This window comes from Chenopodium album, chromosome 8 (genome assembly GCF_948465745.1).
Source record: "Chenopodium album chromosome 8, dcCheAlbu1.1, whole genome shotgun sequence".
NCBI classification, from domain to species: Eukaryota; Viridiplantae; Streptophyta; class Magnoliopsida; order Caryophyllales; family Amaranthaceae; genus Chenopodium; species Chenopodium album.
In genome coordinates, this window is record NC_137841.1 from 973019 (window position 1) to 998722 (window position 25704).

The 25704-nt window shown below is 32.4% G+C and overlaps 3 protein-coding genes across 3 annotated transcripts; 1 reads left to right on the forward strand and 2 right to left on the reverse strand.

Annotated features, from left to right (window-relative positions):
* The first annotated feature begins 3471 nt into the window (after positions 1-3471).
* On the forward strand, positions 3472-9146 carry LOC145641517 (monogalactosyldiacylglycerol synthase, chloroplastic-like). The gene is made up of 8 exons (XM_081692341.1): positions 3472-4199; positions 4632-4804; positions 5994-6155; positions 6267-6408; positions 6746-6970; positions 7597-7659; positions 7741-7815; positions 8712-9146. The coding sequence occupies exons 1-8, from the start codon at positions 3708-3710 to the stop codon at positions 8946-8948; spliced, it is 1569 nt and encodes a 522-aa protein (XP_081548467.1). The 5' UTR covers positions 3472-3707; the 3' UTR covers positions 8949-9146.
* Positions 9147-9483: 337 nt separating this feature from the next.
* Positions 9484-10707, reverse strand: LOC145642541 (putative F-box protein At3g25750). Its single transcript, XM_081693747.1, has one exon. The coding sequence runs from the start codon at positions 10705-10707 to the stop codon at positions 9484-9486; it is 1224 nt and encodes a 407-aa protein (XP_081549873.1).
* A 3717-nt stretch (positions 10708-14424) lies between these two features.
* LOC145555580 (auxin-binding protein ABP19b-like) lies at positions 14425-15195 on the reverse strand. The gene has a single exon (XM_081617316.1). The coding sequence runs from the start codon at positions 15155-15157 to the stop codon at positions 14528-14530; it is 630 nt and encodes a 209-aa protein (XP_081473442.1). The 5' UTR covers positions 15158-15195; the 3' UTR covers positions 14425-14527.
* Positions 15196-25704: the final 10509 nt, after the last annotated feature.

Sequence of the window (25704 nt, forward strand, 5' to 3'; positions counted from 1 at the left end):
TCAGAAACACGTTTTCCGACGGATTTCAAAGTGTTTTTGGCTGAATTTTTCCGTCGGAATCAGCTTGTTTTTTCTAGTAGTATGCTTTCCTCAAAAGAAAAATAAATCAAAAAACTTAAATAAGGTAAACTAATTATGTATTATTTCATACTTCAATGTTAGATTCCAAAAATTCTTCTTTTCTTAACTTATGTGATTTATTTCATATGGACTAATATTATGAAACACAGGGAGGAATGTGTAAAAAATGTGAATTTAAGTTAGTTTAGTGGTTTAAACATGAGATTATGTCTCGTCTATATCATGCAGAGTATCTTTCGTCCTTCCCTCTTACATAAATAATTATATTCGAGTATGTAATATTTAGATTTTTAATTAAATTACTCTAAAAATTACTACTTGTATCTTTTTATAAAGAGGTTGTTAAATACACTCGGGTGTACCGTACATGTGTATCATAAACCCGGGTGTACGGTACATCCGAGTGTATATAACAAATTCTACTTTTAATTATATGATTGGCAGTATAGAACTCAAGTACTCAGCTATATATATATATATATATATATATATATATATATATATATATATATATATATATATATATATATATATCAACCCTCAAAATATCTCTAGTGAAAATTAAACTAAACTTTAAAGCTGGAATATGCAATCTTTTCGACTAGGTAACTTAATTGGTAGCCTACGATCGGAAAATAAAGGTTATCTGTTGTGAAGAAAAAGGCATGCATGTTAGTATCTAACAAAGGAGTAAAATTAATACTCCGTATCAAAATTATGAAACTCTTACTAGTAAGAAATTTACGGTCACAAGCACCTTGGTTCTAGAGTCCTTGACCACTCAAAAATTAAGAAACCACTATTGGGGAAGAGTAGATGGTAGAGAAATTGAGATGGTTGAAAAGATGTAGGTAAAAATAGATGATTTCCAATGCTATTTGACATTCATTTATAGTTATTAGTTTCAATGTAATCGTATGTATAATCGATTGGTAGGAAAATTGGGCGGGTTAAACTCATCAATTGGGCCGTATGTAAAAACTTTGATTTCCAACTTCCGTTGAGTTTAATTTTTTAGAGGATATGCTTTTACCAAAAACCAATCATGTAGCCGGAAAAAAATTCTTGGCATTAATGATAGCAAAAATTAACAAACGTTGTCTAGAGACGTTTAAGATAGCTAAAAGTTAAAATATGAATTTGAAATAAATATTGTTTGACGAGTGATTTTGACATGTATTACCAAATTAATACCATTTTATATATTCCCTCACTCCCTTAATTAGATTCATACTTCTCCCTATTATGTGAGGAATAAATGCTAAAAGTAGGAATGAACGGAGAGAGTACTATTTTAAAGGGTAATTTAACGCCACAGGTCGATTGTTAGCAAGATCTTAATGATAATTGTGAGAGATTAGGCTATGTATTTTTCAGGGTCAAAATTAAAGTAATCTTAATCACAAATTATCACTAATCTACAAGAAACACTATAACGGATTAGTTGATATCACCAAAACAAACCATATTAATTAGTAGTTGAGTCATGCACTCATGCGCTTGACTATTGACATGAAAGTTCACCCAAATGTTTTTTTTTAATAGTTGACTTGAATCTTTATACTTCCCTTTAAAACTTTTTGGCATGAAATCCATGGACGGTGGGTGGGTGGTCAACGGTCATCACCTAGTGTATTCACAACGTGGGCTTTTGACACTTTTTTTTTCTTTTCTTTTTTTTTTTTTTTTTTTAAGAAGGCTTTAATTGACACATTTATAACATGGGGTTGGACGGCCATTGCCATTTTGAGCCATTCACGAAATTTAGAACCTAGGAGAAAAATGTGACTCGTTTGTTTTTATAGTTGTACACTTGTACTTGTACCATAGTGACGTTTGTTATTAAAAATTACATAATCATTTTAATTGATATTTTGTATGGAAAAATACAAATATAAACATGTACATATGTAAAACTACCTCCGTTTTATATTTTTTGCAACCTTGGAATATTATTTATAAGATATAAAATATTCCAAAGTTGCAAAAAATATGAAACAGAGGTAGTAAGATTTTGTGAGTATGGTCATGAATATTCTGTTTTCATAATAACTAACAATATAGAGTTTTATTTTAAATAAAATGTAGTATTTTATATACTGAAAATAAAGATAACAATATATTACTATTTCTATCCCATTTTACTTGCCCTAATTTGATCAAAAGCTAGCTCTTACAAATATTTGATCAAACTAAATATGTTAAAATGAGAGTGATGGAGTCTTATTTATGAAGGTTATCCCGTGATGGTTTAAGAGAAAAGGATATTATATTAAATAAATCCATTTGTACATTAGAAGTAGTCTTTTGGCTTTTACAATTTTTTTATTCTTCCACATACTCTACTACTTCCATATTTTATTACTTTCTCCAAATTCTCCTAAAACTCCGCACATGGAGAAATGAAGCAAATATGTAAAAATGGAGGAAGTAATAAAGAACTATAGTAATAAAAATAAGAATAATAAAAAAAAAATATATAAACATAAATTCATAAAATTATTTGAATAGTATATTCATTTAAAAATAAAAAATAAAAAAATTATGGGCCGCCCGGTGCCCGGCAAGGCACGACACGCCAGACACGGGGGCCGTGCCGCGGGTTGGGGTGAGCTAAATGGTGGCCCGGCGCGGCCCGACATGCCAAGATGCAGGCACGACCCAGGCATGGCTTGCGGCGACCCAGGCTAGCACGACACGTTGCCCACCTCTACCCTTAACATGTGGGCCTTATTTAATTTGTTAGCTGATAACTAATTGATATATGTGGTTGTATTAACTTGTTTACCTAATTGGTTGTAATACCTAATTTGACTAATTAGTACATAGTAAATTATCTAATACTGTGTAAAATTATGCTTTTAGCTGTTAATGGTTGGATGTTTCAATGTAAGTAATAACCAAAATGCTAAAAGTTGAACAAGTTAATTTTAAATAAGCTCTTGAGCTTTTTCAATAAGATCTCCTAATATGAGCTTTTCAAAATGAGCTTTTTGAGCTCAAAAAAATTCCTCCAATAAGATATTTACCAAACACTCACATTAGCTATTTTATAATGGTCAAATCTTTAATAATCCCCGGTAAGCTAAAAGCTCTCATCAAGACTCTTTTTCATATTTTTTCAAGTAAAACGACAAATGATACTCCGTAAAAATTGATTCAAAATCCCCCTAAAATTGAAAGGAAAACTCTAATCAGTTAAAGCTATTTATTAATCAATATAAACTTCCTTGAATCATGAATGATGTAACACTCTTATTAAAATAATTGCTCCAATGTTTATTTTGATGGGGCAATCAACTTTATAAAATGCAAAAATCCCATATGCAAATAAAAAAGTTTTACTTTTTTGAAAAACAAAAATTGCAATTATATTTTCCCAAAAAAATAAAATCCTGTCTCTGTGGTTACCAATCCCTTCTAAGATTCCCCTTCTCACTTATCTCTCTCCCACCCTCTTCCAACCTTTCTACACTTGTTCTTCCTCCGTCCAAAAAACAAAAGTAAAATCCCAAGTTGTTTCAATTTGATTGCTGTATTTAATCAGAACTCAAATTTCATATCTTTTTCAATGATACCCACTTAGGAATTGAAAAACCCAGTTTGAGTAATTCCATTCTTTGGCAATGTCTCATCCTTCAACAGTCACTTCAGAGCCCTCAAATTTACTAGAATTTGTGCCTAAATTGGGTCATTTTGCTCTAAATTCAAGTTTTCTGGGCAATAATTCAAATGGGTGTTCTTCATTTTCTCCTAATCACTCGTATTTTGGTGGATTAGCCACTCAAAACAGTTTTAAATTCGTTAATTCATTGAGTTTTAGCAAAGAGGGTTCTAATTTGAAGAGGATTTTGACTGATTTTAATAGGGCAATTAGGCTTCATTGTGATAGAATTCCACTTGGGTTTTCTTCAATTGGTCTTAATTCTGGGGAGAGTAATGGATTGAGTGATAATGGACATGGAATTTTGGAAGATGTTAGAGTGCCTGTTAATGGGGTTGAGCCTGAATCCCCTAAAAGGGTTCTAATCTTGATGAGCGATACCGGAGGCGGTCACCGGGCTTCTGCGGAAGCTATCAAGGCTGCTTTCAATGAAGAATTTGGTGATGATTATCAGGTCTAATTTCCAATCAATTTCTTCTTAAATACTGTATTAATTTGTACTCAGTAAATGATTTCATTCATATGCAAGTTTAATTATGTATAACACTTTTAATTGTGAATATAAGTTTGATTTGATTATGTTGTATTGTGGAAGTGAAAGGTTGATTTTGTTGATTTAGCTTAGTTACTTCTTGATATGAGTGGGCCATGCTATTAAAGTTGTGTGTGTGAGTGAGTGAATCAATTTGGTAACTAATGATAGAAAATTTGGAATATGCTTTTTGATAAGTGAGGATATAAGGATATTGCATTATATAATTGTTGATCATGTCCTTGTCAATTGGTTTGGTGCTAAACTCCGTTTGAGATGTGGAAAATGGGGTGGTTGCATTCATTCATGTATATATTTGTTGATTATATCGTTTTTAAACAGTGGTAAATGCAGGTATTCGTTACGGATTTATGGTCTGAGCATACTCCTTGGCCATTTAATCAATTACCAAGGAGCTATAATTTCTTGGTGAAACATGGCCCTTTGTGGAAAATGATGTATTATGGTACATCTCCTCGAGTAATCCATCAATCAAATTTTGCTGCAACCTCTGTATTCATAGCAAGGTGAGTCTGTTACCATCATGCAAAATTTTCTTCGGTTTCTTAAGAAAAAGTACATAGGTGATAGGTGTGACATTGTTTGAGTTAAAACTCTTGACATAAAGGATATCTTTATGTGGTTGTATCAAGTTACCTGTAGTTGATCTGAGGGATTTGAGATAAATTCAGTTTTTAACAGCGAAGGACAGAAGATGACAATCATATATTTGAGACTGGTTTTTATAATGTCTCGATTTCCACTGTAACACTATTAATGGATGGCTTTACTTTGCATCTCAAGTTTTAAATTTATTTGAATTTAAAGCTTATGACCAAAACAAATGATTGATAAAAAGAATCCTTTTTTTTTTGGAGAAAATGTTATCATCCTACTTAGTCACTTGCATATGTGGAGCAGCATTTTCCTTGGACAAAGATTGGGATAATTTAAGTCTTTTTTCTGGATTCATGTTCTTAGCTTTCTCAAAAAACTAACACTGGTATTCTGTAAACATATGGGTGATGACCTTTTGTGAAGGCCCTGAAGAGTTGGCTCATGACCATGCAAACATTACTTGTATAGAACCCGGGGGGTGGGGGGTGAGGTTGCATGTTTTTTTCCCTATATATTCACTTTTGTGGGAGGGCTGATGAAGAAGCATAAATGTTTAGTACTTCAATGTCACTTTGCATCCCAATACAGGAAGGTGTGTGTATTGGTGTTGCCAATTGGTGTGATTGCTTTTTGTACATAATGAACTTTCAAACCTATTTATATATTTATTTTTATTTTATTTTTTTACTGTAGGGGAATCAGTTCCCTCAATATTCTATAAATTTGTAACTTTTGTGTTTTGTAATAATGGTATTCAGCATTCTTTTGTTTATAGTTGGTTGGAAGTGACCGTCATTTTTGTCCTTGGTGCAATGTATTGGTTAAGGCTGTCCTAGCTTAATTGCATCTATTGTTATGCTGCTTATTCTATTTGAGGAAATGTGTTGAATAACGATGTAGTGCTGAGTGGATCTGTTTGAAAATAAATGTAGCCTGATTCTAGCCTGAATATAAATGTAGGTCCTTAGCTGACATCTGGTGCCTTTTCCTGATAATAAAATCTCTTCCGTTGGATCTGTTGTTAAATAATATGTTCAGGTCCAACTAAGTGTATGTTGTATCACTTCAAAGCTAATTTGTTTCTTTTGTTCTTTGCAGAGAGGTAGCTAAAGGATTGATGAAATATCGGCCAGATATAATAATTAGTGTGCATCCGTTGATGCAACATGTTCCACTTCGTATATTGAGGGGCAGGGGCCTCCTTCAGAAAATCGTCTTTACTACAGTAGTTACAGACTTGAGTACCTGTCATCCTACCTGGTAGGCTGTGCAATTTCCTTTAAGTAGGTTTAATGTTCGTATTTTGTAGCAAGACTGTGACATTGGTCCCTGACCTTTATTTATTTATTTTTTCCTTCTTCCTCCTTGTAGGTTTCATAAGCTTGTAACAAGGTGCTACTGCCCTTCAAATGAGGTGGCTAAAAGAGCAACAAAAGCTGGTCTTCAGCCTTCCCAAATAAAAGTTTACGGACTTCCTGTGCGGCCATCCTTTGTTCGGTCTGTTAGGCCAAAGGTTTGTGTACCCTTTCATATCATTTTTCTCCTGTGCTCCATTGCTTGTATATTGCTGGTTATATTACTATGTTTCTGGGTGAATTTATATCTCTGCCTTGACATGTAATCTGGTTTGGCTGTGTACTAATGTTTGCCATTTGTGTTCTGGACTTCTAGTTAAGATTGGCTAGTCTCTTGACAAGTTTAATTATTAAGTTTCAAATTTTGCTTATTGCTGCTGATGCAGTGATTTCATGGATTGTTGAAATTATGTTGTTTCTCCCTGTATAGAGGGTTTCTGGTATGTGCAGCTGGAGATATTGCTTTTAAAAATATTTTTTTTTTGTTTTCCTCAGCCTGAGTTACGCAAGGAACTTGGAATGGATGAGCATCTTCCTGCTGTTTTGTTGATGGGAGGAGGGGAAGGCATGGGCCCCATTGAGGCTACTGCACGAGCTCTTGGAAATGCATTATATGATGCTAGCCTTGGTGAGCCAATAGGTCAAGTTATTGTGATTTGTGGTCGCAACAAAAAGCTTGCTGCAAAATTGAGTTCAATTGACTGGAAGATCCCTGTGCAGGTATACTTTATCCGGGTAGTTTTGCATGATTGGCTTATGAAATGGAGTCAGTGGGTCTCATCTTGCTTTTAGTGATTTATGCAAGCTGAGCTAAGTCCAAGCTCACCTTTTGTCCAAAAAAAAAAAAAAAAAAAAAGGTCCTAGCTCATCAAAAGTGGGCTACCTCTGTTATCTTTAAATCAGTTTTAACTTGCCAAGTTCTGACAGCTTGAGCTCAATCTGAGATTTGTCATGAGAACCATGGTTTGGAGCTCATGCTAAGACTCAGTTAGTTTCAAATTTTATTAACAATAAACATATTACGAAATGACTTTTTAAAGATTTATTATAATTGTTAAATGATTGTTGACAAGTACTTTAAAGAGGTTAAACAGAATAAAAAAATTCAGTAAGAAATTAGACCAAACTTGGCTTATTTGAGTGTTAGTAACTTAGTATGCCGGGGCTGAACACAATTCAGCTCATAACTCAGGTCAAACTGAGCATGATCCAAGCTTTGAGCTGAACATATCCAAAGGGTTACCACTGAATTTGGTTCTGTTCAGCTTTACTACTTTCATGTTTTGCACTACTTGTTTCAATCAATTATTGAAGATTAAAAGTTGATGGCCAACTTAAAATTCCAGGTGAAGGGCTTTGTTACTAAAATTGAGGAGTGCATGGGAGCTTGTGATTGTATAATAACAAAGGTAAATATCGTTATATCTGGAAGATTTTCAGCTTTTCAGCTTTTCAGTATCTGTATTCTTATTTATTTGGCTTTCTCTCAGGCTGGCCCTGGAACTATTGCAGAAGCAATGATTCGAGGACTACCCATCATATTAAATGATTACATCGCTGGGCAGGTATCCATCAGTTTGCCTTAATTGTACTATACTACTAGTACTGCATGAATGCCTGGTGTTTTCTATAACACCTTTGTTTCTGGAACAGGATTAATTTTATTGTCTTTTGTCATGTATGAGTCCAATATGCTGTCCAGATTATACTTGTTTAAGAGTCCTAAAACTGAGAGATAGGTTCGAGTTATGGTTCTTTAGGTAAAATGGTTGGGGTAAACCGGTAAACACACAACACTGCCAAAGAAACTAGTAGGAGATGCATTGAACATTTAGTAGCTAGCTAGGATAAATTCTCACCTATCATATTTAGGTGTGGAATCCTCGTCATCACTTTCAATTGATATATTTGGTCACCAATAGTTTCTTCACAATAGTTCCTTTGGGCCAAAGTCCTTTATATATACACGGCGTATTCTTAGATATACATAATTGGGCATCTGACATTCTTTGAGAGAGAGCAAACTCACAAAGCATCATTTAAGATTGTGCTCATGGTATATGGTAAATGAATTAAGTGCTTTTAACCCGAAAAAAAAACTTGTGAAGACAATATGGGATGAAAATGTCGGGGATTGAAGCAGTAGGGTAATATGATTAGATTTTCTAAGAAACATTACTTAAGTGATGAAGAGGGAATAAAAGCTTAAGTATCATTGAAGACAACTTGGCAAATACATGTTAAATCCTTGGTTCTATTGAAGGTTGGTTGTGAATTTAAATCTTGTGCAAAGTGCTCTTTTTCAATATGCCAGGGATGTGTAATTTAGATACTAACACTTTAATTATTAACCCGAAGTTTTTATCTTCATTTCCGTTGAGCTTCCCTGTGCTCAAATCACCGGGAAGAACCTCATCCCCTTTAGGCCTTTACTAAGTTGCTGTCATGCTGTTTGGTGCAGGAAGCAGGAAATGTCCCCTATGTTTTAGAAAATGGTATTGGAAAATACTTGAAGTCACCCAAGGAAATAGCTTTTACCGTTGCTCAATGGTTTGGTCCGAAATCAAATGAGCTGCAGATCATGTCACAGAATGCATTGAAGCATGCGAGGCCAGATGCCGTGTTCAAGATTGTTCACGATCTTCATGAGCTTGTCAGACAACGAAGTTTTGTACGTCAGTATTCTTGTGTTGCTTAACTTCAATAAATTGTAAGAAAAACCCAACACAAGTCGGGAATTCAAGCAACGAGAAACTGAATCTTCGAGAGGCAGGGGACGGGAAAATCATTGTTTAGGCGAATGGTGATTGTAGCGTAGAATAATTTGTATTTACGTGGGCGAAATCTATTCATTTGTATTTGAACAATTCATATTGAAGCCTACGCTATCTAGTCAGTGAAGATCCGATGATAGAGTGTCAATAATTACGTAGAAGGTCATAGCAATTGAAGAATTAAAAACCCTATAAAAATTAATTGATCTCATCATATCTAATGAAAATTAATTAATTATCAATTGTGTCTTACAATTCATATCATAACTTGTTTTGGTTATAATTTATTTTATAATTTAATGATCTAAGTGATAAAAAATTATCCTAATATCTGATGAACAGGAAATTTTGATATACAAGAACATCCAAAGAAAGTACTTAATAATTTTGTTTGAAAGATAAAAATAAAATTATGATAAGGGTTAACATATAACTGTCAAAAGAACTATGATGCAACTCTTATGATTTGTTACAACAGCTAGAAGGAGCCTCGACCCAGAAAGATGTACTTGTTGCTGCTACAATTGGACTAATGTGATCCTCGATTTTTTGGCCGGAGGTTAAATCATATACGCCCATGTTTTCGTGGTGTCCATAATCGCTAACATAGTAGATGCAATTAGGCTTACAACAATGCGGAGATGCCTCCATTGAAAAGCAAGAATTAGGACCTAAAAACAGTGCTCTATTTCCCAAATTCTTCACTTCTTTAGTCTCCCCTTTGTCAACATTAACCTCCCAAACTATGAATTTCGAAACTCGTTGATCGATGTATTTTGGTAAGGTAAGGTCGGGGTAGCAACGAAGGACTTGCAATAACTTTCCCGCTGATTCTACCAAGTATACCTTGTCACTCAAGCTACTCCATCTATCCAATGCCCAAGTTGGTCGCGTAATCAGAGGTCGAATAGCATCATCGAACCCACTCAATGCAACCATTCTCCCTTTGCTATCGACAACATAGAATTCACCCTTATAAAAAGTGATATCAGTGACATTCTCTAGGTAAGGAAGTTTCGGGATCACAACCCACTTCTCGTCCTTGCTATTCCAAAAGCCGGCGGTGTAGACTAGGCTACAAGGCTTGATGAAAATAATGGCAAGCGTGTAATGAGAAGTGTTTGAAGCTGGATATTCCGATAGAGCACAAATCGAATCGTCGTAAACATAGGCATCTTCATCCTCGATGCAATACTTGCACAACAAACGTGAAATCATTTTTCTTGGAAGGGAAGGAATACTTATTCTTTCCCTAGTAAATGGGTGGACTAGAGATATATCTTTCTTCGTTACACCCGCATCATCTAGGAAAACTAGCCATCCTCGCGAAGAATTCAAGTGTCGATGATACTTTTTCTCCTCGGCGAAATAAGATTCATCATTATAATCCTCCTCCCCGCCCTCATTGTCATTGTCATCGTCTAGAGATGGTAAGTTCACGTGCCTAATCGAGTGGTCGTAGAGTCGAAAAAATCGAGCCTTCGAAGAGACCTTTAAGAAGGGTTCCGGTGGAATCATCAACCACGGGGTTTGACGTGATGATGCAAATCGAGAGGTAAGTTTCATTGAGTTTCTCCAATTGGTACATACTAACCCAAAATTTTCAAAATCTTCATGAGAATCGATGTGTTCCGCTATCTTTATTGTCAATTCAATTGGAAGATCCATATAACTCTTCTTCATAATTACTTTCTCGTAACACTTAAACCAAGTATTGATAAAATATTAATTTACCTTTCGTTAAGCATATATGTAAAATTAAAAAAAAGGTTAATTTATACAAGAGTCCTAAATTGAGTTGAAGTCAAATACGGTTCACTAACTTACGTATTTGAAGTATTTTAGTCCCTCAACTATTGAGTGAGGCAATTTAGTCCTTTAAGGACTTTGCTTATTCATCAATAGTTTAGGCACCATTTAATATGTGGTAAAATTTAATTATAATTTTTTTTTTCATATATATATTTTATAATAGTTTAGGCTTTAGGGAAAAGTTATTAAATAAAAAAAAAAAAAAAAAGAATTGCATATGATCATTGTTTTTGTTAATTTAGAGTTCATTTGTAGATGCCAGATGACTTTTTATTAATGAATTGATTATTATAGATTACAAAATTCTCCTTTTACTCTCAACCCTATAATTTTCCTAGATCAGACCTAGTGTTTGCGATGCTATATTACGAAACAAGAGGCAATATATAATAATAATAAAAAAAATAGTAATTCATTATTATTGAAAGAGATAAAATGTTTGGTACAAATAATTACTCGTGGGAATTTCAACAGCGAACCAATGTTGAAGTAGAGGCTCGACAATAGGGGCAAGACGGGTTGGTTGATAGCCACTTGAAGATGCAATCGCGATGAAATACATGGTTGCATCGAAGCAATCTTATGGTTTCGACCACAGTTGACATCCTATCGAGACAAATTGAGCATGTATTATTATCATCATCCTTTTCTTCCATGATTACTGCTGGAATGATCTTGTCGAAAACGAGTGGTACCATAATTCCCGCTTTCCTTGTTCCGTATTCTTCGTCACCTTTGTAAAATACATTAACATACAACGCCTTAAGGATGTCAAAATCATCTTTGTCTAAGTTTCCAAAGGGAAGATTAGGGTATGTCTTGTCATCGAGTGATCGATTACCATCATTATATGTATATCTATCTTGTTCTTGATCTTGATCTTGATCGTATGTCTTCATGTTCTCACTAAGATCCATTAAAATAATATCTACTACACAAACAAGCCTCCAAGGATCATACTCATCACTAGGGACGACCCTATAAAAATAAAAGCAACTCTTCAAATAATCCGAGATTTGTTGAGCAAGTAACTCTTTTGTTTTTAAACTCAACCCTTGAATTTTAAAAATAACTTGTTTTGCTAAATTATACAAGTCTTGTTTAGGAAGGGCTGACATTTTGAAATAGACATGTAAGGGATCATCAAAACCTGGCAATTTCGGATCGAAATTTAGGAGGAACAATCCTCGCCGTGTAGAACCATAATCTATGCTTAATGGAGGATAGTCATAACAAATACTAAGGTTAAAAACTCTAACACCACCTAGTTTTGCTTCAAGTAATAAGGGCATCATTGAATCAATATGTAATAACAATGATATGATACTTTGAGTCTGACACTAAGGTTAATGGAGATTTTTTTTTTATGAAAACAAACTTCTCATATAATATAAACTAATACTTTGAAAACCTTAAAAGGGATATAGATAACAGGTAAACTTATTAGCTTTATAATTGTTTTCTTATCTTATTGACAGTATCCTATTGAAGTACGTAATTTATATTAGGAAAGTAATTAATTTTCTGGTTGGTATTCTGATCTCCTAAATAAATTATATCCAAAAAAAAAGTGATGCACTTGAATATATATTGGCACTTGAATGGTTAACCTTGCATATGACAAGAGTATGGATAATGTAGTAATCTACCTTTCGTTAAGCGTATATATAAAATTTTAAAAAAGGTTAACTTATATATACAAGAGTCCTAAATTAGATCAATGTTCATGAAATGTTTATAATAAACAAAAAAAAAAAAAAAAAGCAATCTTATCCGATCTTTTCTAAGATATGAAGACTATTATTCGGAAAAAATAAAAAAAGTATATGAAGACTATTAGGAGCGAGTTAGTATTATATACTCCAGGCTTCTTCAAAAAAAAAAAAAAAAAAAAAAAAAATTATATACTTTCGGATCATGATACTCCATATCCAATATGCTTGAATTATCCTAAATCTTATGTTATTTTGCTTAAAATCTTGTGTTATTTTGCTTAAATAATATGGTAAGTTTTATGAGAAGACAAATAAGTTTGGGAAATATCAAAAGATAAAATTTAAGTTGAAGACATATTGTATTAAAAAAAAATCAAAGATTGAAGTATAACTTGATAAAAATTATTGGAGTTGCTAATGACAAGAGCATTAGAGGTGATGGTTGGTGACATGAGCAGTAAAATTGTTGGTAACATGAGAACCAATTTAAAAAGTTGAGAAATTTACAATTAGGGAGAGCAAATTGGTAACACAGGTACCAACACAAACTAAAACATTGAAGAGCAACAAGATGTGATCAAGAAACAAAACTGGATTCATTGGTAACATGAGTCGTACCAACATAAAAGATCAACAATGTATGTAGAAAATGAAGCAAATCAAGAGATAGTTGGTGACATGGGCATCAACGTGTATTAAGTATAATTAGAAAACTTTAAACTAATTTTGACAATTACCACCTTCTGTTTAGTCCATTTTAGCAATTACCTTTTTTGAAAATTACCACCTTCTATTTTCAAAAACATCAAAAATTACCACCTTCTTGCCTCCCAACTACCACATGACGTCATTTTGGGCTCATTTTTTCCCTTTCCTCCCTATTTCCCTCACATTTCTCATTCCTCACATTTCTCATTTAGCTAGCTTAGTAACAATATAAAGTGCAGCTCATTGATTGGTATTTGTTTGTAATATAAATAATTTAAGTAAAACATTATAGATTGTGAGCTAATTGAGCTAAAATTAAAGATATGGTGTTAAATAATCTAATTAAATGTGATTATACTAATTTCATTAGCGACATTGGTGGGACTACGGGATCTTTGCAAGCATGAGAGAATGCTTGAAACCAAGAGAGTAAAGGTGAGGCAAATTAAGTTATCATTCATTTTGAAAATTAGGAGTACTTCCCAAGCTCGTTTTGAATTAGTTGACAAAATTGATGTAGAGAAGTTTGTCCACGCATAATTTCAACAACGAATTAATATGTTCCATTATTATAAATCACATACACATCTACAAATATAATACTTGGATTATAATATAGATGTTAAGAGTCTTGAGACGATTCTAACAAGACCCTTAATGACTAGATTTTATTGAGAATCAGTCACAAAAAGAAGTCAACGTAATTTAATTATATTATTTGAATAGCGTCCATAAAATATATATTCATAAAATATATATTTCATATGAAGTTCTATTTTTTTTGGTGTTTAGAGTGCTACAAGGACAAGTGATCTGAAAATCAATTTCAACTTTTTATATTTTTAATAACGGACAATTTAAAAAATTGTTGGTTAAAATTGTACATTGACATGTTTAATGGTTAAAGTGATACAATACAAAAATGCATAGAGTTTTAAATAATACAAAAAAAAAAAAAAAAAAAAAAAAGGTGAATTGAGAAAAGAATATATCCTTATTTCATGATAAATATATTAGGATTTGTTTGGATAGTAATAAACCCTAAATCTAGAATATATATTTCAGAAAAATACAAGGGTATAAATTAATTGGCATCCATCCACATAACATTTCATGCATACTAGATTACTACATATGTATACATTAATTGTGGGGTATGTAATAATATAACATGCGCAAACCCTCCCTTACATACGGTGTGTTGTTTATTTAGAGAGCAAATTAATACAATAACTTAATTGGTAGCAAAGGTAGATGAGGATATTTATTTAAGCACTGCCAAATATCAACTTCATCCTCTTTACCTCTTGAGGACTTAGAAGAGTGGTTTTGGCAATTAAATCAGCTGGTACATTGCTAGCAAATAAGGCGGAACTAACGACTTGAATCCCCGGGTTTGCGCCGTTGAAGCTAGCGTATGCAATAGCCGGAGTTGGACCGACATTGACTTGAAAATGAATCATAGTTGGAGGAATGACAATAACTTCTTTTTTAAGTCGCTTATAATATGCAGTGTTGTTCGTGTCAATAAATCCTATAAGTATTGTCCCTTTAATTACGACCAAAATTTCTGATGTTCGGTGGGTGTGAGCCGGTATAACTCCACCTACGTCTATCTCTTCCTTCAACTTAGATATACCTAAACCATTTAAGGCTGGGAATGTATCAGCAAATGCTAAAATCACGTTAGATTTATATTTGTTTTTCGTGGTTACTTTATTTTCATAAAAACCAGTGAAAACAAAGTCATCTATCGTGACATTAGCAGGATCTTTGCAAGCATACCCATTGGGTGATTTTGGGAGAGTTGGATCTCCTACACAAAAGTCAAATTCAATGGCATAAGAGAGAGGAAGCAAGAAAGAAAATATAAAGAAAACTACAATGTTATTCATCATTGGAAACGAGTTGGCTAAAGAGTATGTATGTATGTAGGTGGTATATTTGCTATTGATATAGGTTTTATTTGTTTGAATTTGTTTAATTTCTTGCATTTTTATAGTCACAATTAGCACTCTATATATAAGGAGATAGAGGTGAGGGGTTAGTTGTTAGTGGTTAGATCATCATCATCATACATGAAAGTTTTTATTAATTGAAGAATTTTGTAGATTACTTCCTCCACTAGCTAGCTAGCCAGGACTGTGTTTTTAAAAAAAAATCATATATTTTACCTGTTTTGAAATGCACGTCAACGTTTTAGCCCCATAAAACATCACATGTAATTATCTCAAAAATGGATAACTACAACCGTTTCATTAAGGGTTGGGAGTGTTAAAACTCAGACCCCCATAAAATATCACATGTAAGTTTTCCACGTTAATAAAGAAGAGATAAGTACATTGCTCATTAGACTCGTTATTGTTACATTATGTTAATCTAAGATAGAACAAACCTCCTTAATTGGTCTTGCATTGTAAAGTGGACCCTCTCTCATTATCTCATTGTTAATTTGGTGTTAATTTAATTAGCATGATATCAGAGAAGATTTGAAATTAGATCAAATTAAAGCGAGGGCAGTGCGTTTAGGTTTTTGTTTCTAAAATCAATATATATATACTCGTAATATGCTTAAACCATTTAAAGCTAGGAAATCATTAACAAAAGCTAGAGCTAAGAAACATTATTGTAATTTCTAAATATGGTTTAATAATGACAAATGCTAACTCAATCAATTTTATTTTTTTATTTTTATTTATTTATTTTTTTTTTTTTTTTAGGTTTTTCTCTCTAGTGTTATTATGAAAATGGGTCTACTCAAAGGCCAATTCAATGTTTTAAGGTGTTTACACCAATGGGAGACCTACAGATATTTCTTCTACTAAAAACAAACTTGTTCTCATATAAGAATTAACCTAATATAGTTTGCAATCAGTACCTTTTTGTTCCTTTTCGTTCTGTTGTCACTTTTTTTAAAATTAATTTACGTGCACCCGTTCATCGCTACATTTCCACTAATGGTATGACTAAAATCTAAAGATAAGACCTTAATCTCTTAACACTTTCGTTTTATATCATGTGTAATAAAAGTCTTGACAAAAATTATTAGGCAAAATTTATTCGTGAGTGTTGAATGAAAAATAGAAATTTAGAGATGCTTGTGAGGCTGCTGAAGAGAGATAGAAAGAAATCACAATTTTAAAACTTTTTTTTACAAAAAATTTGTTGCACATAATGTCGCAACAAAGTCAATTGCATCTAATTTGTTCGATTTCAAAACTGCAACACTACCTCCAATTTTTTTTTAGTTGCAACTTTGAGGTACTATTTGTGAGATATAAAATATTCCAAAGTTGCAATTAAAAAAATAGGAGGTGAAAGATAGAAAGATGAGACCCTCATGGAAGGCTAGGTCGCCTAGGTGTATCAACTAGCTTAGCAATGTAAAAAAAGGGAATTCATTAATTTCAAACCATATCTATAATGATTGTTACTTCGTACTCCGTATTACTTAATCCTTTTTTTTTTTTTGTTTTTTTTTGTTTTTTGTTTTTTTTTTTTAGGCTTGTTTTTATCAGAACTCTTTTATCCATGAATTAATTTTTACTGTATATAAAAATACGACAAAAACAACGTCTCTTTTTTGTGATGTAACTATCAGCTTAATGATAGCATTAAGAACTATGACTAATGACATGTAAGAACTTTTCAATTCACAAGCAACCAGAGATGATTGTTGATCTTTGTATGTATAATTAAAAGATAACGTAGAACATACATGTTTTCTTACAAATTTTATTTATTAATTATTTGCTACATTTCAATAGTATACGTTCACAATATGTTGCAAGTAATAATCAAATTATGTATTAACAATCGTGAAAACAAAAAACATTGTAAGAGATTATGAAGGCCGCATGATGCTTTAACTCTTCATTTTATGAACATATGGAGTAAAAATTAGATGCTTCATACATAAACACGGACCTTATCATTGGAGATGCAATCAGCCAATGTATATAAACCTAATTAATTACAATAATTAATTAAAATGTGGTACTACTAAGTATGAGAATTAATTGTTCGAATAATTCACATCTTCCACTCTACATTAAGGTCATTAACTATCGATATATGTAATAATACACACGTAGTTTTAAGAATTTTATAACCATAAATTGCTTTAAATTCAATTCAATGATTGTGAGCTACACAAGCATTCATTATCTAGTTACAATGTCCCTCGTTGGTTAATAAGTTTGTCCGAGAACCGTAATTCAATAAGAATTATCAAGTACTCATATTATTTATCTAGTTAACTTAACTTCTGTATGTTAATTTATTGTAAGATAGGTTAAAGTTATCATGAAAGTATTTAAAATTATTCTTTATAATATAGAAGTTATTATTTTTTAAATAAAAAATTTTATCTTATAAAAATTTTATAATATATTTGATTAATTATATTAGTCTTAATATTATGTAATCAATGAATCTATAGGAAATTACACATAAAAATAAAATTCAAACCAACGACAAATTAAAAGTTGCCCTTAAGTGGTTAGAGTTGCCATAAAAACAGTTAAATTTACCCTCAATTTGACCGTCTTGCAATAAAATTAACATACGTCTTTACACAAGACTTATTAAATATTTAATTCTACTTTCATATGGGTAATGCTATATGCAACCCTTAAGGATGCATATAAACATTTAATATATATACTTCCCTTTTTAGTATTAAGTTGGAAATTTATCAACAATTTACGAGTAAATCAGTATAATAAATATTTAATTATTTTCAATTCTTTTCATTTTTAACTTCATTTATGCAGCCCTTAGCCTTTAGGGCTACATATATTTTTTTCCTTCGTATATATACCAAAATCAAATTGAAGTGCAAAGTACTATACATTAATTATTAGGTTGGCATAGTAACTAATTTAATTTGCTTTAACCGACTAAAAATACTACTCTCTCCGTCACTTTTCTACAATTACTATTGGCTTTTACTAGGCCAGGGTATTAGGAAAAATATTTTAGGAGTATGTAAATAAGAATATTTTGTTTTAATATACGTAATCATAGAAAAGTGAGGGAGGGATTATCTCATTTCACTTGTTCTTGATACAATTTTTGCACGTAATCCAATTCAATCTTTAAACCTTAATAAATGTCTACGAATGTAACCATATATGGTGACTTTGCCGTTAAAAAGTCAGTAACGGGATTAGTTTTAATTTTAATTTTCTCAAATACATGCTTAAAAGCGTTTTGTTGGTCATTTGAGATCATTGGGGCCAAATTAAGCTTGGATTTGTCAAAAAAAAAAAAAAAAAAAATAAATTGTGAATGCCTTGTTTTTTGTTAAAAAAATAATAGCATAAAAATTGAGATTTTTTCGATACAAAAAACGAGACATTATTTACATTATATTTTTGTCAATCTAAGCTTAATTTGGCCCCATGGCCTAAGATAAGCCTTAAAACCTTTAATGAAACGTTTTTAAGCACGTAAATAGCTTTTATATATATATAGTTGAACCCACAACATTAAAGCTGTCATTTTTCTAGTTTAAGTTACGTTTTTTAGTTTGTCAAAAAAAAAAAAAGTGACGTTTTTTAGCAAAAATATAAAGACAAAAGTTGTAGTATGGATGAGTATGAATCGTATGACCCATTTTTGTGAAGGTAGGCTACAAAAAAGATCACGTACGTTTCACATTATATGATGATATTTGGTTTGAGATTTTATCAAGACTATCCCTTAATTCTCTAATAATATGTCAATTAGTGTGTAAAAGTTGGAGGGATATTATCAATAATTTGAGGAACAATATTACGACTTGCCGTTCCTCTTTGTGGTCTTTTACTCGAGTTCTCCGATGTTAGTAAATCAAGGCGTTGTTTAAATTATATATACTTCTTCAATTCCGTTAATTATTTGCAACTTTGGGGTATTGTTTGATAGAAATAAAATATTCCAAAGTTGCAGATAATTAATAATTAACGGAGGTAGTAAATGTTTGAAAACTAGGAATTGAAGATATGTAAGAAAAAAGGTTGGTTGAACAAAGAATTTATGGTTACAAGTGGTTATAGTAAGGGTTTGTTGGCAAATTTATCGTTCAACTTTTTACCAGTTGCACGATATTATTGCGAAACAATACACCAAGGTCTATCACTTTTTTCATTGCATCCTATGGGTGCTTGTCGAGTTTATGAATTATGATCCAGTCACAAAAAAATTGTTTAACGTGCCTACAAGTTTGTATGATCATGTCTTAGATGCGACGACTATGCTAGAATTTTTCGTAATTCAAAGATAGTAGAGGTCTACCGTTTTACAACTATGTCGTGGAAAAGATTTAATTTGGTGTTGGATGATGAAATTGTAAACTACTCATGCCTTTGGAATCAAAGGAATTACGTTGCCCTAATTGATGGTATGGATTCAAATATATACATATATATTTACTAATAAGAACTGCGGAGTTGCATTAAAATTTATTAAGGACAAAAGTAGTCCTAATCAATGTACATTTCCTTTACCTCAACTTGTGCACGAGGCGTACAAATACACGAGCTTATGGTATTGCAGGGGAACCCTTCACCTCTCCGAATATAGCGCGAATGTACTATTTATTTGGTAGCTTCATCTTGATGATTATGGCTCAACAACACAAGCTAACACATGGTCTTGGGTATCATTGCTACAATCTAGCAATAGCCCTGAGTTGTTCAAATCTTCACTTGTCGCGGGTCATGTTGTAAGGCCACTCGCTAACCATTCTTCCATCTTTGCCTATGACTTAATTTAGCAATGGTGCACTAGACAAGATCGTCGAGTTAAATGAACCCTTTGATGAAGAGGATGATAGGTATAGAATTGTAGTTTGTTTCCCATTTAAGCCGTGTTTGAGCTATTTCGATGCTGAGTTTAGTACAACTTTAGAAGGCAGATACAAGGTTTGCGACAGATACGGACTTTTGATAGGCATCATTCTAGCGCTTTCAATGTTACTATATATTGGCTGCTCGGTATACTATTTGAAATACTATTAGTAACCTTAAAGTGTTGCAATATCATAGGACCATCACATCTTATAAGTTGAATTTTAATTTGTATATATTGTCATTTGTCTGCCTTTGTTAATACTACCTCCGTTTTTGTGTTTTTTTGAGTTTTAATGGGAACCATGTATGTGTGTACTTTTGTTTTAAACAGAAGGTAAACATAGAGTGAGTTTTATGGGAACCATCTATATATTGTATCCGGGTCTTGAATTTTAAATTTTTGATATGATCCTAGACCGGTGTATAACCCTAGTCGTGTATCTCGCTGGATACATTTTAATGTCTATCATTTAAGATATCATATTTTACAAATTTTTTATGAATAGATATTTTTTGAATTATTATGTGAAGTCTGAACAGAGTTGAAGATATTTTTGTTTCAAAACGTCAATAAAGATAATACTGTATTATTTACAATAAATAAATATTGGATTCATTCTTCTAACGAATAAAAAAAATCCTTTATTTTAGATAAACATCTTATTTACAAAAATCAAAAGTTAAAAGGCATGGATTAGGCTTATATTAAAGCTACAGTGATACAGTATTAAACAAAAAATATTAAAAACCCTACGATAAAATTAACAAAAAATAAAATTCTTCTTACTTAAAAAAAACCCCTAAACCTAGTCCTCGAAGGGAAAAACAAAACCTAGTGAAAATTCTAGTCTTTTAACACGGAGAAGTATAGCAAGAGGCAAGAATCAGCCATTGGAAGACAAGGTTAGTTACATCGTTTCTTTCAAATAACCGAGCCACCGTTATCAAATTTATCCTCTCAAATTCTATTGTCACGTGTCTAGTTCAAGTTACAATTATTAGTAGCAAAAAAATTGAGACAAAAGAAGTAATAATTTGTATGATGACACGTCTTTTTGAAGGTAGGTCACAAAAAGACCACGTAGTTGTCACAATATTTGAGGACGTTTGGTTTGAGATTTTTTCAAGACTACCCCTTAAATCTCTAATAATATGTCAATTAGTGTGTAAAAATTGGAGGGATATTATCAATAATTTGAGGAACAATAGTATGACTAATCCCCACTTAGTTCCTCTTTGTGGTCTTTTACTCCAATTCTACAATATTCGTAAATCAAAGCAGAGTATAAGCTATATTTGTTTGAAAACCGGGAAGATATGTGAGAAAAAAGTTAAGTGGGGTGAAAAATTTATGGTTAAAAGTGGTTATGATAAGGGGTTGTTGGCAAATTTATCGTTCAATTTGTTACCAGTTGAACCAAATTATATCTATAAAATGCACAAAGGTTTATTACTCTTTTCAGACTATTATATGAGTACTTGTCAAGTTTATAATCCGGTTACTAAGAAAATGTTTGACGTGCCTTGTAGTTCGAATCCTCTTCTCAAACATGCAACGAGTATGATTGTTAGATTTCCTACCCCTCTTATTACCAAATGCGACTTCATTATTGTTAGTTTTTTTCGTATTTCAAAACTCATAGAGGTCTACCGTTGTACAACTATGTCGTGGAAAAAATTTAATTTGGTGTTGGGTAATGAAATTGTAAAACACTCAAGATGGGATGAAAGGAACTATGTTGCCTTAGTTGATGGTTTGGATTCAATTTATCTATATGTACTAACCAACAAGAATTGCGGATTTGCAATTACATTTAGAGGTGAAAGTATTAATCAGTATACGTTTCCCTTACCTCAACTTGTGCACGGGGCGTACAAGGACACTGAGATTATGGGATTGTGCGGGAACCCTTCACCTCTCCTATTATAGCGCGAATGGACTATTTATTTGGAAGCATAATCTTGATGATTATAGCCCAACAACACAAGCTAACGCGTGGTCTTGGGTTCCATTGCTACAATCTAACAATAGCCCTGAATTGGTTAACTCTTCTTTTGTCGCGGGTAATGTTGTAAGTCCACTAGCTTGCCACCCAGATGTTCCGGTCATGTACGTTCTTGTTAACCATTGTTCAATCTTTGCCTATGATCTACGCAATGGTGCACTAGACAAGATCGCCGAGTTAAATGATCATTTTGATTATGAGCTAGGTAATCGACCTATGGCTTGTTTTCCATTTAAGCCGTGTTTGAGCTCTTTCGATGCTGATTTAAGTACAACCGTTAAAGGCAGCAACTACCGCAAATTCAAACTTTTGTTATTCAAAATCATTGCTTTTTTCCTGATATTTCTATTGCTTCTCTTCTGTATTTAATTTTTTTTGATTGCTTTTCTCGTTTTTATATTTTTATTGAATTGTTCCGCATTAATCAAACACAATCATATCCTTATTTTATAACAAAAAATAGTACTAGATGTGATTTAGGATTAATATCAAATTCATTCAAGTTTCAAAAAAAAAAAAAAAAATAAATAAAAAATCCTTTATTTAAGATAGGACAAATATCTTATTTATACATAAAACTAAAGTGCAAGCATTAAGGTTTGAAATAAAGTTAGTGTAAACAAAAATTATAACATATACTTTGTATGATATATCAAATAAATAAAAATTAAAATCCTTCTTCTATAATAATAATAATAATAATAATAATAATAATAATAATAATAATAATAATAATAATAACTAAATCTATTCTTCGAAAGGAAAACCAAACCTACTGGTGAAAATTCTAGTCTTCTAATGGTGCACAAGTGTACGAGGACCAATAATTTCCAGTGATTAACTTTAAGCAATTAAGCATACATACATTAGTGACTAATTTATTTATTATCAATGCATAATACTACCTCCGATCCAAATTACTTGCAACTTTGGAATATTTTATATCTCACAAATAATACCCCAAAGTTGCGAGTAATTTGGACCGGAGGTAGTAATACACAAATCACGAGTATAAATCAAAAGTTTAAAACAACTTGTTAATTGATAGATTAAATAGAAAAATAAAAAACGATATATCAATTTTGGCAAAAATGTACTCTATATTTTTAACTGAATAATTTATTGATCTTGATAACGTATTGTCGCCTAATATTTGCAATTTGTTTTTATAATGCGTGCTCAAACTACGAAACTAATCAATATAACATAGAAATTTAATTAATTGCAAAAAAAAAATGTAAATTTTTTTTTGAAAAAGTAGTAGACTACAATCGTACATATTAATGAATAAAATTAAATTGCTATCTAAAATTGAAAATACTTTATCAATTGTGTTGATGAGGATTGAAAACGTGTTGAGTAAAAGAGGAGAAAGGGTTAGGATTGTCAGTACCTTTTTAAAAGGGAATTGGGTAGCTATAGACTTATGGTAGATTAGAGCAACTCCAATGGTTGAAAAAAGGGACTAGCTTGCAAATATTAAAACTCTTAAACTAATAGCTATACCATTGTTGCACATCTTGCTGATTAGCTTTGGCAAGCAAATTAGCTTTGTAGAGCTAATTAGCTTGGTAAATATTTATTACATAAAAAATATTTTAAATTTAAAAATAAATTAATTTATAACTAGCTTAACCATTGGAGCAACAAATAGCTAGAATTGTTGTAGCTTACAAAGATGATTTGACATAACAAGCTATTATATGAATTAGCCAACCATTGTAGTTGCTCTTAGGACTTTGTCAAATATTATGTTCTTTCCTTAATTTAAGGTATTGGTTTGTTATTTATATACCTTAACAAACAAATACCTTGAATCAAGGTAGTACCTGATTTATTGTCGGTACACGTTGTTGTTTCCGCGTTTATATAATTCTTGTATTCTAAGTGGGTGTACCATGAGCATGGTACACCCGGGTGTATGATGAAAATTTCAGTATTTGACAAAAAAAATACATATTTGTGTTTGACAAAGATGGTGATCATTGGACGGACAGACTAATGTTAAAAAATCAGCACACTTCTTGGGTCGGGACAAGTTTTGGGCCAAAATTTTTGTGCCCAAACCCGCCCAAAAAGGTCCGGCCATGTGGGTTTTTCAAGTTGAGTCAAAAAAATCAACTAAAATGCATAAAAACGCATTCCCAAACCTGCCCAAAAAATTAAAGTTACGTGTCGGGTCCGATCCGATTTGGGGGGCGAAAAATTCTGCCCAAAACCAGTCCAAAATCGGGCCGGGCCGAGCCGAGCCGGTTTAACTTTGATCACCTCTAGTCAAAGAACATAAAGTCTTTAAAAAAACATGATGATACATGAAAGAACATGTTCTTTTTTCTCATCACTCGGTTATTTTTTATTTTTTTATTTTTATTTTTAATTTTTAACATTAAAGAACATATATATTATATAATGTAAAGAATATATATTTCAAACTCAAAGAACATAATAATCAAACTTAGCTTAAAGAACATATTATGCTCGTATTCTTTGTAAATATCTATAATGTTTCCCCCCCTATATTCTTTTAAATATACCTAATGTTCTTTCTGGGCGCACCATGCACATGGTGCACCCTGGTGCACCAACCACACATTAGTCAAATATTATGTTGTTTTTCAAATACGTTCAATCACCCGAATAACCATAAATAATATGTTCTTTTTCTAAAGACTTTATATTATTTGTAATGTCATGTTCTTGTCAAACACAGGTATGTTCTTTTTCAAACACTAGCTTGTTCTTTTTTTTTTTGCACTTGTTCTTAAAAATATGTCTAATGTATGTTCTTTCCAACGTATGGTGCACCTGGGTGCACTATACTATTTTCAATTATGATTTATTTGTTTAAATTTGCTTAAGTGAGAGTTTCCATGGTCAAATTTGGCCTTTTTATCTATATTTGAAGTGAAATTTGAATCCCTATTAATTTTTAAGGTAATTGTTCAATTATTTTATTTTATTTTATATTTTTTTTTACTGATGTGGGTTCGGTTTGGTTGGATTTGGGTTTGCTGATTTTTTTTTTAAGGTTTCGTTGGATCTGGGCGTGGTTGTTGATCGTACGAGAGATGGTGGTGGCATGGTATTTGTTCGATTAGGGTGTGGTTGCAGGTGGTACGGGAGTTGGTGGTGACATGGTTGCTGGGCGTGATTGCTGGTGGCGTGGGGCAGTGGATACGTGAGTTGGTGGTGGCGTGGTTGTTGGTGGCGTAGGGGCAGTGGGTACGGTAGTAGTTGCTGAGCGTGGTTGCTTGTGGCGTGGAGTTTAAGGGTGGTGTAGGATTAGGGGCTACTTACTTGGTTAGGGGTTACTAGGTGGGAGGGGTTACTTGGTCAGAGGTTACTGAATCGGTTAGGGTTTACTAGGTCGGTCAAGGTTTACTAAGTCGGGGATTACTTGGTCGGTCGATCAGGAGTTACTAGGTTGGTCTGGGGTTACTAGGTCGAAGGGGTTACTTCATCAGGGGTTACTAAGTCGGATCGGAGGGGTTACTAGGTTGGTTAGGGGTTACTAGATCGGAGGGGTTACTAGTTCGGAGGAGTTGCTAGATTGGTTAGGGGTTACATACTAGCTAGGTCAGAGAGGTTACTAGGATGGTCCAG